This window comes from Magnolia sinica, chromosome 16 (genome assembly GCF_029962835.1).
Source record: "Magnolia sinica isolate HGM2019 chromosome 16, MsV1, whole genome shotgun sequence".
Taxonomy (NCBI): Eukaryota; Viridiplantae; Streptophyta; class Magnoliopsida; order Magnoliales; family Magnoliaceae; genus Magnolia; species Magnolia sinica.
The window spans coordinates 50,941,305-50,956,966 of NC_080588.1; the positions used below are offsets into that span (position 1 = coordinate 50,941,305).

General features: G+C 42.2%; 1 protein-coding gene across 1 annotated transcript; it reads right to left on the reverse strand.

Annotated features, from left to right (window-relative positions):
- Positions 1–8,821: 8,821 nt before the first annotated feature.
- LOC131228981 (probable cinnamyl alcohol dehydrogenase) lies at positions 8,822–13,526 on the reverse strand. Its single transcript, XM_058224830.1, has 5 exons — positions 13,361–13,526; positions 13,131–13,244; positions 12,414–12,641; positions 10,063–10,502; positions 8,822–9,294 (listed from the first exon to the last, which is right to left on the reverse strand). The coding sequence occupies exons 1-5, from the start codon at positions 13,447–13,449 to the stop codon at positions 9,092–9,094; spliced, it is 1,074 nt and encodes a 357-aa protein (XP_058080813.1). The 5' UTR covers positions 13,450–13,526; the 3' UTR covers positions 8,822–9,091.
- Positions 13,527–15,662: the final 2,136 nt, after the last annotated feature.

A 15,662-nucleotide genomic window follows, 5' to 3' on the forward strand; every position in this document is an offset into this window, starting at 1 on the left:
AGGGAAATACTTCTCGTGGAAGCGCGTCTCAAAGGCCTCCCACGTCTATACATACCCCATGGGAACCGTCCGTAGGATGCTGTCCCACCATAAGCTGGCCTCCCTCTCAAACATGTAGGTGACCAACTCCACCTGCTCTGCTTCAGTGCAGTGCTGCGGTTTTAGCATCTTAGAGATGTGGTCTAGCCAATACTCAGCCTCCTCGGGTTTCTGAGTACCCGCAAAGGTAGGAGGTCGGAAGTGCTGGAATCGTTCAAACATACCGCTAGCGCTCATATGGCCAGCAGGCTGCACAGGAGGTGCAGGTGGAACCACACCCATGCTCTGGGCAAAGATCCCTGTAATGGTGGCCAAAAACTGCTGTTGTTGCTGTTACTGCTGTTGCATCAAGAGCATCATTTGCTCCAACCTATCAGTAGGGAGAGCCGACTGAGGCACGTGCGGCGTCGAAGTAGACGCATGGTTCTGCTCAGGAACCGATGATGCAACAAGTGTCGGCCCATTAGTGGGGCCAGTAGCTGGCTGAGAATCCAGCATAGTGTCGTGAGTCAGGCCCAAACTGGGGTCCATATGGCTATCGCTTAGGGGAGGTGCCCCGTCAATCGAATCGCCAAGTGTGAGACATGCCGTGCTCCTTGTGGCCTTAGGTGGCATTCCCTATATACAACATAAGGTGCGACCCAGGTCAGATTCAGCATACTCACAAATCAATAACACAACATTTACATTATAGCTAAACGAAACTTCATACATTTCATTTAACAAAATTGTCACAATATATGAGATACAGTATTACATGAATCATGACAGAAGATGCATGTGAGCTAATACAATCAAGGCTTCAAACACTAAAACATACTACCAAACTACCACACTACTAAGCCTATCGAGGCTACACATAAAAACAAGCAAACAAAGCAAAACTAAAGACGACTACATGTATGACTAGTCGTCCGAATCTGGCGATGGTGGAGGTGCACCCTTATCCTGCAAACAACACAGGATAGCTCTCAGGGTGCGAGACACTTTACTGAATTTCTGCTTTGCGAAGGCCTGATGCTCCTCAACCTTAGCTCGGGTTTGTGTGACCTCCAGTCACAGGGGCGGCCTGACCCTCCTCAATCTGAGCCAAACGGGCTTCTAAAGTAGCCCGATCACTGCCACGCTCATGTGTAGTAGGATGGGAGGCCACATCAGGGCCTTGGGCCTCCACTTCTTCCTCTTCTTGCCCTTCCTCCTAGCCACTGTTGTCATCTCCATCGCCATCCTCACCACTTCCTTCTTCTTCCTCGCCACTTTGTTCCTCACCCTCGCTCTCCTTGATCTCATCACTTTCCTCCTCGGTATTGTCACTCTGCTCCCTAAGGCGGCCTCAGGGTTGCCTTTCGCCAATCCCCATATTGTCAAGCGTGCTTGCATTGATAATATGGATTGGGGCGACGTCATCCATATGGAGTCAGAAGTTGTAGTGGCGGGCGATCTTGCAAATCAGTCTGCCGAATGGCAGTGTGGTGCTTTCCCTATTGGACCTTGCCGCTTTGATTATTTGCATCAGGATGAGAGTGGGCAGACATATTTTGTCTCCTTTTCCAACTCGAAACAAGAAGTCCACCATGAACCTTGTGCACTCGGTGCAGTTACTTGATATAGGATACACGTTATACATGCATATGTTGTGGAGCAGACGGAAGTCATTTGACATCGTAGTTGAAGCGAGGCCAGTCCCCCACCTCCAATGCTCGAGCTAGCCACAGAGGAATTGCGTGCGGAGTCTCTTCTCCCGCTTACTAGCGCAATCCTTCTCACTAGCATGCACCAATCCCTTCTCAACACTCATGACACGAGCAATATAATCCACACCAATCGTAATCTCCTGCCTACCCAGAGGAATGGTAAACTGGAGGGGCATATATATCAGATTCCGAATGAGGGCATAAAAAGTGCGCACAGTGTTTGCACTCGCAAGAGCTTTTCCCTCGAATATGGGACGCCACCTATATTCCGCGAGAAAGTCGATGACTGGGTACGTCCCAAACATCTTCTCATCGACGTGTGCTTCAAACACGACCTTGTGGTTGTGGAACTTACTGAGACCAATATTCAGTAGTAAGGATCTCTCTAACGGAATCTGAGGATCGAGGTCCCGCTTGGACCTTCGTTCTTGCTCAACACTGGTTCTTGCTTCGGCGTCCGCCCTCCTCGTAGGATGACATGGTCGGCTTGGCCCGGCCTCATCCGGGGCCGCTCTTTTCCTCGTCATGAGAGACAAGAGTGTAGAGATGGAGAAGATGGCGGTGACTACTTCTAAGAAAGCCATGGAAAATAGGATGGGTTGGTGGGTTTTGGAGTTTTGAGATACACCAATGGGTTTGTGTACTCAATTGGGAAGGAAATGGAAGATGGTGTGAAAATGGAGGAAAAGGGGTGTCTTGAAGGTATGGAAGAAGATTTGAGAGGAGATTGAAAGAGGTAGTGGGGTTTGAATCACTTGGAAAGAGAAATAGGGAGGTAGTGATGATGAAGGAAGAAGATTTGAAGCTTGAAGATGGGTTTAGTGCAATGGGTTAGAGAAGAAGAAAGATTTGAGGGGTTTGGGAGAGTATGGAGTGGAGGGGGGTTGAGATTTTGTAAAAACACCCTAAAATGGGTTTTTAGAGAGGGGAGACGGGTCCCACACGTGTGTGGAGGACCCCACAGTCGGTCGGTTGGAGGGGCCCCGCAGATCTAGAGGAGGCTCTGCCCAGGGTCTGTCTGGCCGCCGGTGGCTCTACACGGGGGTGGTGTCCACCCCCCCAGGATGCCAAAAATGCATGGGACCCACCTCGGATCCCATCGAAAGTTGGTGCATGGCCCCCCGCACTCGTTCGAGACACGTTCGAGCCTCAACTTGCGAGTATTCGCGCTTTTGGCGTGTTTTGTGGGTGGGATTGACTGAATTGACGCCATACTTATCAATTGGTGGACTAGAGGGAGATTAGGATCGTTTTACATGGTCAAAGGTGCCTACAGGGTGAACTACGATGGTCAGTTTCGGTCGAATTTGATGACCGACGAAACTGGAAATCCTATAACCGTTTCTACGTTTTATCGCACCCTCCTAAGTTAAAGTACGTCAGTGGACGTCGTGTGACCATAACCCAGGTCCAGTTTAATCCAAATCATGCTTTGATACCAACTTGTAACGTCCTGAAAATTGGGAGTCAAGCAGGAGCCTAATTCCCGAGTTCCAACACATCACTTATGCAACATAGAAAATGATGATTAAATGTTGTCTGTATTAGTGCTCTAAACATGAGTGGGATTATACCAAATAACATATCATACTTCAGAGACAGTTAAATTTCGCAAGCGGAAGACTGTGATAATTATAGAAAGTATAAACTATTGTAAGTCTCCAAAGTGTGAACATGTTACCAGGTTAAATATATATACATGTATACTCCCAAAATGGACAAAATGAATATACATGGGTGCTTCAAAATGTAAAATGACAAGTGTAAGGCATCTAGACAGCATCCCTGTAACCCCGTCGATCAGTACATGGTCTACATAGACTCGCCTGATAGCTGCATATAGGAGAACTCCTCCTCATCATCGTAAAAGACCGGCTCTGCCTCGAAAGCATCGCCATCATCTGCATCTACAACAGGGTCTGGTTGGTGTTTAAAACACCGTACCAGAACGTGGGAGTGAGAGATTAACTTAGTGGAGCTATAAAGCAAAGGTTAACATGTTATCAATTCAATCAAGCTGTAATGATAACGCAGTACAACACTCATGTCCTAAATACTCTTGTTAATGCAAGGATGATATGTGATAATGATGTATGCCCTCGCCTGCACTCCCTCTGCGACATCGTCTCATGATCGCGGCATGCAACACTCCCACTGTGCTCAACTCTAACACCAAAAGCACATGTAATGCGGTGCATGTGCGCGATTAACCAAGTTCCTAATTAGACATATTCATATAGTAGGATTGGGAAGCTAAGGCACCTTCCTTTCAATCATATACCCAAACATTGATTCATCTAGGGTCGTCAATCCTAGTAGTCACATACGGTAGGCAGTTTCTAGGTCGTTACGCAGCGGCTCGTCACCTCAGCGCAGGCCTGATTTATACTCGACGTCACTACGGAAAAGCTCGTCACCTTAGCGTAGTCCCAATGTATACTCATGGTCACTACGGGCTCGTCACCTGATCGTAGGCCGACAGCTCGAATACAGTATCCCATACACCACCAGATTCGGCTCATGAGTGTGGATTGCTCACTGGTCACTACAGGGAGGCTCATCACCCCAGCGTAGGCCGACAGCTCGACCATGGTGTCCCATACACCACCATGTCCGGCTTATGAGTCTTATCGGATCGAGGTACTAAGGTTAAACGGGATCTTCACTGGTAAGTTGATACCTTAGATTCAAGTAGTAGCGTTCATACATGGTGAACATATAATGGGTCAATCGGGTTACTTGACAAGCTCGGTTAGTACGAGCATACGTCGAGTTAATCGACATGAAGTGCGTAAGTACTCCATGTGGCCTAACCACTATTGGTAAATCTGTGTACAACTCAGATTCGCCGGCGGAACGACCTCGGCCACTAACTCGGGAATCTTTACCGATCGCCTGGACTATGTAGCAGTCTCAAACATACTTAAACATGACAGGAAAGCATATATGATAGGCATATCAGGAATAAATAATTAATTCAAACAAGGGAACCACTTGAGCATTTTTATGAAGTACAAATAAACATGCTTTCACACCTATACATTTCATACGTAAATCACATCAAATAATCTAAGCTACACGAATGAATTTATACACATAGCTAAGGTAGTTTGAGATTCTTATCTAAATACCCATATAAAATACAAATTACCAAATATTTACTCGTTTAGACATTTTTTTTACAAACACTTAGGCTACACACTACAACATACATGACGTATGTTGGTCATAACATGTATTAGGGCAATTCCTTTCACCAAGGAGTTGTCACCTATACAACAATCATATATCCACGACGGATAATCATGGCAAGTACGAGTCCAAATTCCATAATCATTCAAACATTTCAACAAACACATGGAATGCGTTATAAATCAACATAGTCTATACATAAGCATATGTACGAAAAACCTCGTATCTAAGCACATGTGATAACAATCAAGCTAGTTATAAATCATTACCAATAATGAAAGCCTTGAAAACTATAACCTAAACATTTATAGTCTGCACTTTTCGCCGATAAATGAGTATTGAACTTAGTTTGTATGCCAAGTCTTTGTCTACGACACGACGGCCACCTATAGCATGAAATAGGTTAGATATATATTTCATCACTTATACTATTTGAAATCCTAAAACAGATTAGGGTTAGGTTTTCTTATCTAAGAACGGAATCAGAATCGCCGAAATAACGATATAGAAGTTGTAGTTAAGCACGTGGAGTGGCGGGATTGAATCCCAGGAACAAACGCCAACTCTCTCTCTCACTTTCTCTCTCTTTCCTTCTGTTTTCTCTCTTCTTTCTCTTAGGGTTCTCCAAATTCGTATGGAATGAGAGAGAGAGGGTTTAAGGCGCTTATATAGGCCCAGAACTGATGGGAATGGCCCCAGGGTCATGGTATACTTGGGTTATAGCCAAATAGTGGCCGTTTCAGTCTAACGGAGCTGTTCTGGGGGCTCCTTTTCTACATGTGGTCAGACTTAAGCTCCCTAACATTGGATCTAGGTCAGGCTAAATTTTCAATCCATCGACCGTGGCTTATCAGTTTCAGTTTAACGGTCACCAGTACTCGATTAGGGTCACAAGTGCACTGACATGTGTTAAAAATTTTTCCTGATCCGAGGGTGTATTTGGGTCAGAATCCTTAGATTCGACCTGCAAGCGAACGACTCAATTCACTTAAGTTTCAGTTCATTTCCTGAAGATATTCGCGTTTCTCACACACTTCGCTACAGACTCAAGTTATGCATTTCTGGGTACCTTTAGGACTTGATTTTTGAGATGGTTGTCAAGTCCAGTAAGGCGGTCATAACCGTATAGATTTGGGAAAATCGGACTTTCGACGCGCGGTCCAGGTCCAATACGGAGTTTCGATGTGCTCCCAAGAGTAACTGGGTTTTGAGATGGATCCTAAGTTTCTAGGTAATGTAGCGTTAACGGTTCTACTCATTTTGGATCTTACAGATCGTATTTAAAGTGATTAGTGCTAATTTCCCAAGTAATCTAGTTTAGCACTGGTTAATTTCTGTTTAATTTCTAAAGGATTTGGTCGTAAGTGATTTTTGCCTAAGGTGGTACTCGGGTCTTTGTACGGATTTTTCTGAGACGTTATAGTTCTAAATAAACAATTTCATAATAGTGTAGATCTAGCATGGATGTTTGAGTCAGCTCATGCATAACAAGGTGACCCACAATTTCGATTACTTCACTGACACACATGCATGCCACATGTTTGATGGATGTTACTATGGAAAACCACCATATAAATCTTTATTTACAATGCACTTTCAAATATAAAACCTTCCTATAAATAAGTTTGTCAATGGTTTGGGTACTCAAAAGGGACTCAGACCTAATTTTAAAACGTCTGGGTCCCACATTTTCGACCTATTAAGTAAACCGGTTAATTTGGGCCCATAAACTCGGACCTAGTTAAAATCAGGTTGAATTGTGTCCATCCATGTCTAGTGAGTTTTAATACTAATATTTTACATTAAATATGTATTGATATTTTAGGGCCTGTTTGGTTTAACATAATTACATCTATTTTCATGTAATTTCTCTCGAAGCAACATTAAATGCATATATCAAACAACATCACATGTGTTTGAAAGTGGCGAGGAGCCGTCGCATATCAAATTTCATGATATAAGCCAAAGCTTGGTATGCCCAACCATGATATATGTGTTATATCCACTCCATCTATTTAGTATATATTATTTTAGGGCATGGGCCCAAAACTAAGGTAGATTCAAAGATCAAGTGGACCACACTACATAAAATATCAGAGATTGACTGCTAGCCATAAATGTTCTTCCCATAGTGTGGTCCACTTAAGTTTTGGATTTGTCTTATTTTTAGAAGCATACCTTAGAATAATGTAGCCAAATAAATGGACAGCGCAACACATACATTATGGTGAGATCTACCGAGTCTATCTCATTTTTCGTACCTAAAAGTTGCTCCTCAATGTCGTTCAGCATCCCTTTCATCACAGATTACTAAAGCACATCATTAATGCTTGAAAGTATAAAATACACTGCAATTCTCCTTAAATACATCCAACCAAACTGGCCCTAACAAAGGAGCAATCTTTCCTAAGCTACAAGCATATAAGAGAGTTCTCCAACACATGCCCTTTTTTTTCTTTTCTTTTTTTTAAAAAAATTTTAACACATGCACACACACCCCACACACTCACGCTAGTGGAATTTCACCACCTATGGGTACTTGAACCCTTGACCGGGAGTTGAAACTCATGAGAGTCTACCACCCGAGCAAGAGTAAGGACCCTCTCCAACACATGCCTTGAAGTGGCATATGCCTCTCCAATCTAATCCATCAATTGGGTGGGCCAGCCAAGTAAAATTACTTATTTGACTCAAAACCTAGATAGAGAGACCTAATGGGTATCCAAAACAATTAAATGTTATGGATACAACCCAAACCCGTCTCAAAATCGGACCGCCGACAGCCCTATGTTGTATTTTGTTTCAAAATTTATATTTAAATTTGAATTTCAAATATTTTAGTTTCCCTCCACATTTTAAATTTCTGATATTTTAGGTTATGGGTTTTGTCTCACATCGGATTTTTTCAATAAAATTTTCTTGTATATAAGATAGGCCTTTTGTCTTGGGGCTTGAGCCCCATTCAGGGGCATGTGAATTTGGTCTTGTGGGGGTGTAGGGGCTATGCCAATAGCTGTAATCTATGTCATTGACCATGCGTGCGTGCCGAGCCGAGTCTGAGTTCATGTGTACAACGCGACGGGACGAGTTGGGCACGGTTGTACTCGCAGGACTTTTATTTGCAAGAGTGTACTCACACTAAGCCTTTTCGTTTTAAACTTGAGAGATATGTATGTTTTGTTGGTCGCACCTGTTGGGTTTAAACCCAACAGACCAAACCCTTTCGAAAGGGTGCTTAATGCACTATTTCAGAGTCTATATAAAGACTTTCGATTCATCTTTAAAAATACGAAATCTTTCTTATCTTTTTAAAACTCTGTCTTCTGATTTATAAGTTTTGTTGCTACTGAGTTCGTCGCTGAGTTAACTTAACACTTTTGGATTAAATTACAAGTGGTTCGAGCTCGTGTACAGTGAATGCATCGCTGGGACCGGGTTATAGTCATTGTGTCTTGGAGGTCAATTCCTTTGGAAACATATTACATTTGGGACACTGTCCAAGGAGAGCAAATTCGACTTCAAGCCGAGTGACTCACGTCGACTCAAATATATAAGTTTTTTATTTCATATTTAATTTTCTTTTTTCTTTTTGATTGTTGATTTTAAATATTCTATTCCATTCAACCAAATATTCCAACAACCCTATGACCATAAACAAGTGATCCACCTGCATCATAACAGCTACCTTTGAACACACATTGCAAGTGTTACTTCATTATCTTGAAAAACGGCCAACCTTACAAACCACCCAAAACAGCCATCATTTCCAATCTTTACTACGAGACTCACACAAGCATTCAAAGAGCATGAGAGCGATACACATGCATTCAGCCATTGTACGCGTCACATACATGCACCTACATCGAAACCATCCAAAAAGTGGGACCCACCATAGATGAGCATAACCTCAAAAATCAGATCGATTGGACGATCCTGATCCCTGATTAATGGAAATTTATTTTTATAGGTTATAACCAATCATCAGTGGGGCCCATGATTTGGATTATCTGATTTGAAGTACACGCATGCCAGCTGTACATAATTACTGTGTGCATGCATATGGATCATCACATTCTACTAGAGTATCAAAGCATATAACAAACTCAAAACAAATAAATGAACTAAAGAAAGCATCAAGGCTGGATTTCTTCTCTTTAGATGCCTGATCAAGGGCTGAGATTGCTGGCGGCCACATCCACCACAAACCTATATCTGACATCATTTTTCTCGAGTCTATCCAAGGCCGTATTCACATAATCCATGGTCACAATCTCTATCGTTGATGTGAGTCCTTTGGCCTCACAAAACTCCAGCATCTCTTGGTTTTCCTCAACGCTTCCTATAAAGCTCCCAGTAATACACTTTCTCCCTATAACAAACACATCCAAAAAAATAAAATAGAAAATCCAATTAAAGTTATTATCTCCACCATTCAGATAGATTTGGCGGGAATCTAGCAAGCATTTCAAATGGGAATTTTAAAAAGCCCATTTTGAAATGGCCCATTTATCAATAGGGCCAACTATTCACTTTGAAATGGACCGTCCAATGTGTATAGATCTTGAAGTGATAGGTTTGACGGTGATTGAAGTTGGGCCCTACTTGATCCCACCACCTAAAAGTTAAAGCAAGTGGAACACTCTTCCTTATAAATAGGGCTGTAATGGGCCCTTCCTGGCTGGGCCATGGTCTGTCCGATATAGCGATGGTCCAAAACAAGAAGGTCTGGCCCAGTCAATGACGATTATCATGGCCTGAGCCTGGATACCCGTGCAAGATCTGGGCTCTTCGTTGGGTAGCCCTATCATGCATGAAGTATAACAAAATTGCCCTTAAAACCTAAATGGGCCTGTCGAGTTGATGGATTCTTAAACATGCACGAACCTGGCCCAGTTGATAAATGGGCCTGAGACGATATCGAGCATAGTATTCCATCCCAAGCTTGACACAAAAGCTCGACAGGCGAGACCGTCGCACTGACAGCCCTACCTACAAATGAATCTCACACATCCACTATCTTGATATTCTACCAACCTTGGATGGTTGCAAAAAGTGCGCCCACTTGAAATGTATGAGTCAGTGGGGCCCATTTAACTTTCGTATAGGATCATTTCATGATCAAGGATCGAATTCTCACCTAGCATAATCATGGGAGTAAGAAATTGCATTGGCTCTGGATAGACGCCCATCAACACGATCTTGCCGCCGACCTTCAACAGCGGGAGGTAAGGTTCAAGCGGATGGTGGGCCGGGATGGTGTCCAGTATGTAGTCGAGGCTTTCAGCGGCTGCTTCCATCTGGGCCGTGTCGGAGCTGACCAGATAGGTGTCGGCGCCGAGGTGGTCCATCGCCTCCTCCCTCTTCTTATTTGAGGAGCTGATGACCGTTACATGGTGGCCCATTGCCTTGGCTATCTTCACACCCATGTGGCCCACCCCACCTAGGCCCAGAATACCTCCCCTCAGCCCACTCTCTTTCAGCCCAAGTTGCTTGAGTGGGCTGTAAACTGTCACCCCGGCGCACAATAGTGGTGCCGCTTGTTCTAAGGCTAGCCCGGCTGGGATATTCAGTATGAATCTGATACAACAAATGTGAAAAATTAGTTTTTTGGAAAATACCAATCCACACGATCACCTGATCATGTGGGCCCCCACCAAAGGGAAGAATGTGGGAAATGGGGAGGGGGAAGACACGGTAGAAAGATGGAATGTGGGGCCCACTGTGTTGTATATATGTCATCCAAACCATTCATCAGTCAAGCCCCACAAGGATGAAGAGGCATGTAAAAGCTCAAGCCATTCCAAAACTCAGGTGGGCCACCAAAGACCAATATGTGTTTTAGGCGTGATTGTACATTGATCCCTGTGGTGTGTCCCTCCTTAGTTTTGGATCAGGATAATTCTTGAGATGTACGGTGAATATAAGAAGATGCACCAGATGTACGGTTTGCAATTGCACATATACATCGCTAGTGGGCAGACTATTGGATTAGACTATCTTAACCGACCAATTTTGATCTGCTGAAAGTTTTCATCTATTAACCATAAGATGTAAACGGTCACGAATCAGACGGTTAAGATCTATGCTCCATGGATTAAGTGGCCCACAACGTAATCTTAGCATACTCCATACATAAAAAACGCTCTTTTCTGATTTTGTGGGATTCAGAGACTAAAATAGCTCATTGCATGCAAGTTGAAAGACCCGACCCGAGAAGACCGGGATCCACTCGGGCAACATTTACGTACCCGACAATTTTGGTCATTTCCAATTGTCACACAGTGACACGTGGCAGTTGACGTATTTTGTGATGATCCGAACCTTTCAATCAGTCACTTATGTACAAGGACAGCCATCTATGATTGATGGACCACCGATCAAATGATTTGACGGGAGAAATGGTGTAAGAATCCAACAAAATCTGGCCATTGGTTTCGTGGGCCATCTCATAGATTCTGTGTTGGAGATCATAGTTTATGGTGCGTTTGGTTGCACCGACTTTCATGATGTTTGGTGCGACCAAACTATATTTTATTGAAATGTTCCCGTGCTCTGTGAGTACGTTAAGTTATGGTGATCCTAGTTATATTGGAATAATTAGACAGTCCAATCCGTTGATCTAGACCGTTCATTAGTTCTTACACATATTTCAGCAGCTACCATGAAAACATAGCACCAATATGACAAATATTAACCATTAGATCAATGGAATTCAATATAGACTGTCAAGATCATTTACTTAAAAAAAGGGGTCCAACCACTTTTGCCGGGCAATCTTGTGCAGTTTACACGGTATAAACAGCGGTCTTGATTGCCCTTCCAAATGTGGCTAATGCGGTGGCAGTTCCACCATAAAGAATTGCAAAGAATCAAGTTTAGAGAATTGCTCCAGTGATCTCAGAGCACTAATGCATCTGTCACTTGGACAGTCCAAACGATCGATCAGAACCGTCTATTAACTCCCAGACACGTTTTATGGGCTACCATGTAAAAATCACACTGATCTGATGATCCAATCCATCTCTGTTTTGTCCTTTTCTTGTTTTCGAGCCATGGATCAGATGGTTAGGATTGCCTGACAAAAGCGACTCTTTAGAATCATAAGCGATCTATGACGGGTTCCAACAAATACATTGATCAAATTGCTGATTGGACCTATTTTGTGTAAATGATCTGGACCGTCCAAATTAAAGGCTGATGAACATATAGGTAAAGTCATTAGGTCGGTGAGATATTTCCATAGTAGCCCATTATATCTTTCTAGAACCGACGGACTGCTTTTGCTTCTAAATAAAAAATGATGTGATAGAGATCCTTTTTCCACCGTTCACGTGGCAGTGGATGGCCAACGGTTCTAAACCACACAAATTGGAGGATCCTATCCATCAGATTAGTGGCCTCTAAATGGATGGCTGAGACCCAAGTCAGCCCATCTAGATCCGGATGGATCCGACCCGATACCTGGTCTGAAAATGAACGGATACTTACTTTTGGTCCACAATCATGGAAGATGCAAACCCTCCTTGAGTGGGCCTCCCATCAGTGTAAACATCGTTGTAGGTCCATATTCGCTTGTTGCAGTACTGTTCTATGTTAGATTTACATGGGCCACACTGCCTGCAAGATCCAACGATCACACCCACTCCAACGTTATCGCCCACCTTACATTTTTTCACATCAGGCCCCACCTCAATCACTTCCCCTACAACTTCATGCCTGCGCAAAATAAGAAAAAATTAAAAAAAAAAACCCATAAATTTCATCATTGATGTACACATGTACCTGATTAATTGGCACACACCCAAAATCAATCAGGACGGCTGAAAAGATGGTGTCTGATCATGGGCCCCACTCCCACAAAGAAAACTGGAAGGAGATTTGAAATGGGGCAGTGTTGAAAACAGAATAATTAGGGATGGACGGTCCCGATTGCCCAAATGATGAGGGAAGCGTCCGACCGGTGATCTCAATGGGAGAGGAGATTGCTCATCATGACTGTACGTTAGATTTTTGTTGTGTTTTATGTTGTAATGGGGTTGATAATCCTATTTTATATACTCGAATATTAATACAAAATGAAAATAAATTAGAAGCTTGATTAACAAGCGGATGTGGGGATTTCTCAGGACTTATAGTAGGAACGGCTAGGATGAAGAGAGGATCATGGCCATTAAAAAAGAGGAAATAATGCATGTTTGTACGTACCCAGGGACCATGGGGTAGTTGGAGGCTCCCAAGTGGTTTTTGATCTGGTGGATGTCAGTATGGCATACGCCACAATACAACACCTTGATGACCACATCTTCTGGGCCTGTTCTCCTGCAATTAGATGCATATATACATACATAAATACAAGATGTTTAGGAAAGAAAGAGAAAGAGGGGGATTTTGAGAGAGAGAGAGAGAGAGAGAGAGAGAGAGAGAGATTATGGTACCTGAGTGTGTAAGTGTAAGGTGATAGAAACCCTGTAGAATCTCTAGCTGCCCATCCTATCACTGGACTCTCTGATTCAAGGCTACCCATGTTGTGGAGAGAGAGAGAGAGAGAGAGAGAGAGAGAGAGGGGGAATATGGGGTTCTTGGTGCTTGATTGGAGGCAATGGAGGGATGGAAAGACATATAAATAGTAAGACATGAGAGGAGGGGATTTGGAAGCGGATTACGTGAGACCTAGGCCTCACTCAAGATGGTGCGGCAATTACCATGGGGCCTACCTTGATGTATATATTCGGTATCCACACCGTTTATCCTTTTTCCAGGTCAATTTTAGTCGAAGATCCAAGAAATGAAGAAGATAAAATTATCAGGTGGATCATACCATAAGAAATATTGTTGATTGACCATTAATGGGGAATAAAAGTTTTGGATCTAGCTAATATTTTTTTTCCCCCTTCATCCAGGATTATGTGACCTTATGAACGGATAGGATGACAAATAAGCACTGCAGAAATATTAACGGACACCCTAAGAAGTTTTTAATGGTAGGAAATTCAATCACCACTGTTTCCTAAAGTATGGTCCACATAAATTTGGATCTTCTTCATTTTTGAGATAATACCATAAATTCGTCTGAAAAAACGGATGAAAGGAATGGATACAAAATAGATACATCAAGTTGCGCCCCACGGTAAGGGCCGTACCGTCTTGGGTAAGGCCGGTGTCTGACCTAATCCGCTTTCGACGGTGGGAGTGCGGTAGGTGAAGTGATACACATCATCGTTGCGTCACATTTTGAGAAATGCTCAAGCTTTCAGAACTCTATAAGTTACTGTGCTCCTCATTAGAATAATCCGATTTAACCGTTAATTAGGTCCAGATAACATTTTATATCCTACCATGCAAATATCACAAGAACCCTATAAATATGAACCTTTAAAATGGACGGTCAAGATCTTTTATATAAAATAGTTGGTCCGATCAACAATTTGATCCATCTATTTATCAGGACAAGTCATGAATTGCTTACGAATATGATGGTTTGGAAAAAAAGAATGGCGAAATCAATAATAATATTGGATGGTCATTATTAGTTGCTTATTTTGCACTCTCATGCGTTGTGATTAAGGACCGCTTTAACCAATTCATTGGACTGTGAAAATGGGAATGGATTTATTGAGTTCATTGCTTTGATATAACAAACATACTTTTTTGCACATAGTGCTTGGCCTAATCAAATCTCACAGGTTAGGCCTTATCAAACTCGCTATTTTATATGTCATTTATTTTTCCAATCCAGGCCTTATCAAATCTCACAGGTTGGCCTAATCAAATCTCACATGTGTATATGTCATTTGAACTGTTTATAAGTTCATTACTATTAGGATGAACTGAAAATACTAAAAAAGCTTTAGCTAAATAGCTTGGATTAACCTCAAATTTAGCTACATGTCTTAAAATAATATGAAAAAAAATGAATAGATAGGTAAATTTTCACAAACATCATGGTGGACACACCTAACTTTCCATTACAAGAACTTCTTCCTGCCATGTCAAAGGTTTAGGTTGGAGATCTCTGCCCTAGTTCCATCCAAATTAGCCCAATGGATTGGGTGAGACCCCGGCCTCACCTAAGATGGTGCGACCCTTAACCATGAGCCTACCTTGATGTATGTGTTATGTATTCATGCCTTCCATTCATTTTTTAAGATTATTATAGGGCATTATCCAAGAAAATAAGCAGATTCAATTATCAGGTAGGCCATGACACAAGAAAAAGTGTTGATTGAACTCCCTACTATTAAAAACTTCTTACGATGCAGCTTAATGTTTCGGTAGTGCTTATTTGCCACCCAATCTATTAAAAAGATCACATAAGCTTGGATTGAAGTAAAAAAATCGACTTGATTCAAAACTTTCATGGCCCATCGATCATCACTTTTTCTAATGATATAGTCCACCTTATAATTGAATCTAATTCATTTTTAGAATAACACTCTAAAATGATAAGAAAAAAAATAGATGGACAATGTGAATATAGAATATATCTATCAAGGTGAGCCCCAATGTAAGGGCCGCACTGTTTGAGTGAGTCCTAGGTATCATCTAATCCTTATATATATATATATATATATATATATATATATATATCTACGATCGATGTCTATCCGTTTTTCCATATAATTTTAGAGCATTATTTAAAAAAGGATGCAAATTAATTATCAATGGACCTCATCATAGAAAATTGATTGAACTCCTTACCATAAAAAACTTATTAGAAAACACCTTAATATTTTCCTA

What these genes read in the sequence shown, in the direction of transcription:
- LOC131228981 (XM_058224830.1), bottom strand. Translation starts at nt 13,449, where the DNA reads ATGGGTAGCCTTGAATCAGAGAGTCCAGTGATAGGATGGGCAGCTAGA. An exon ending in CCTTACACTTACACACTCAG is followed by an intron (nt 13,245 to 13,360) that starts GTACCATAATCT and finishes ATCTAATTGCAG; the next exon opens with GAGAACAGGCCCAGAAGATG. An exon ending in AACTACCCCATGGTCCCTGG is followed by an intron (nt 12,642 to 13,130) that starts GTACGTACAAAC and finishes TATTTTGCGCAG; the next exon opens with GCATGAAGTTGTAGGGGAAG.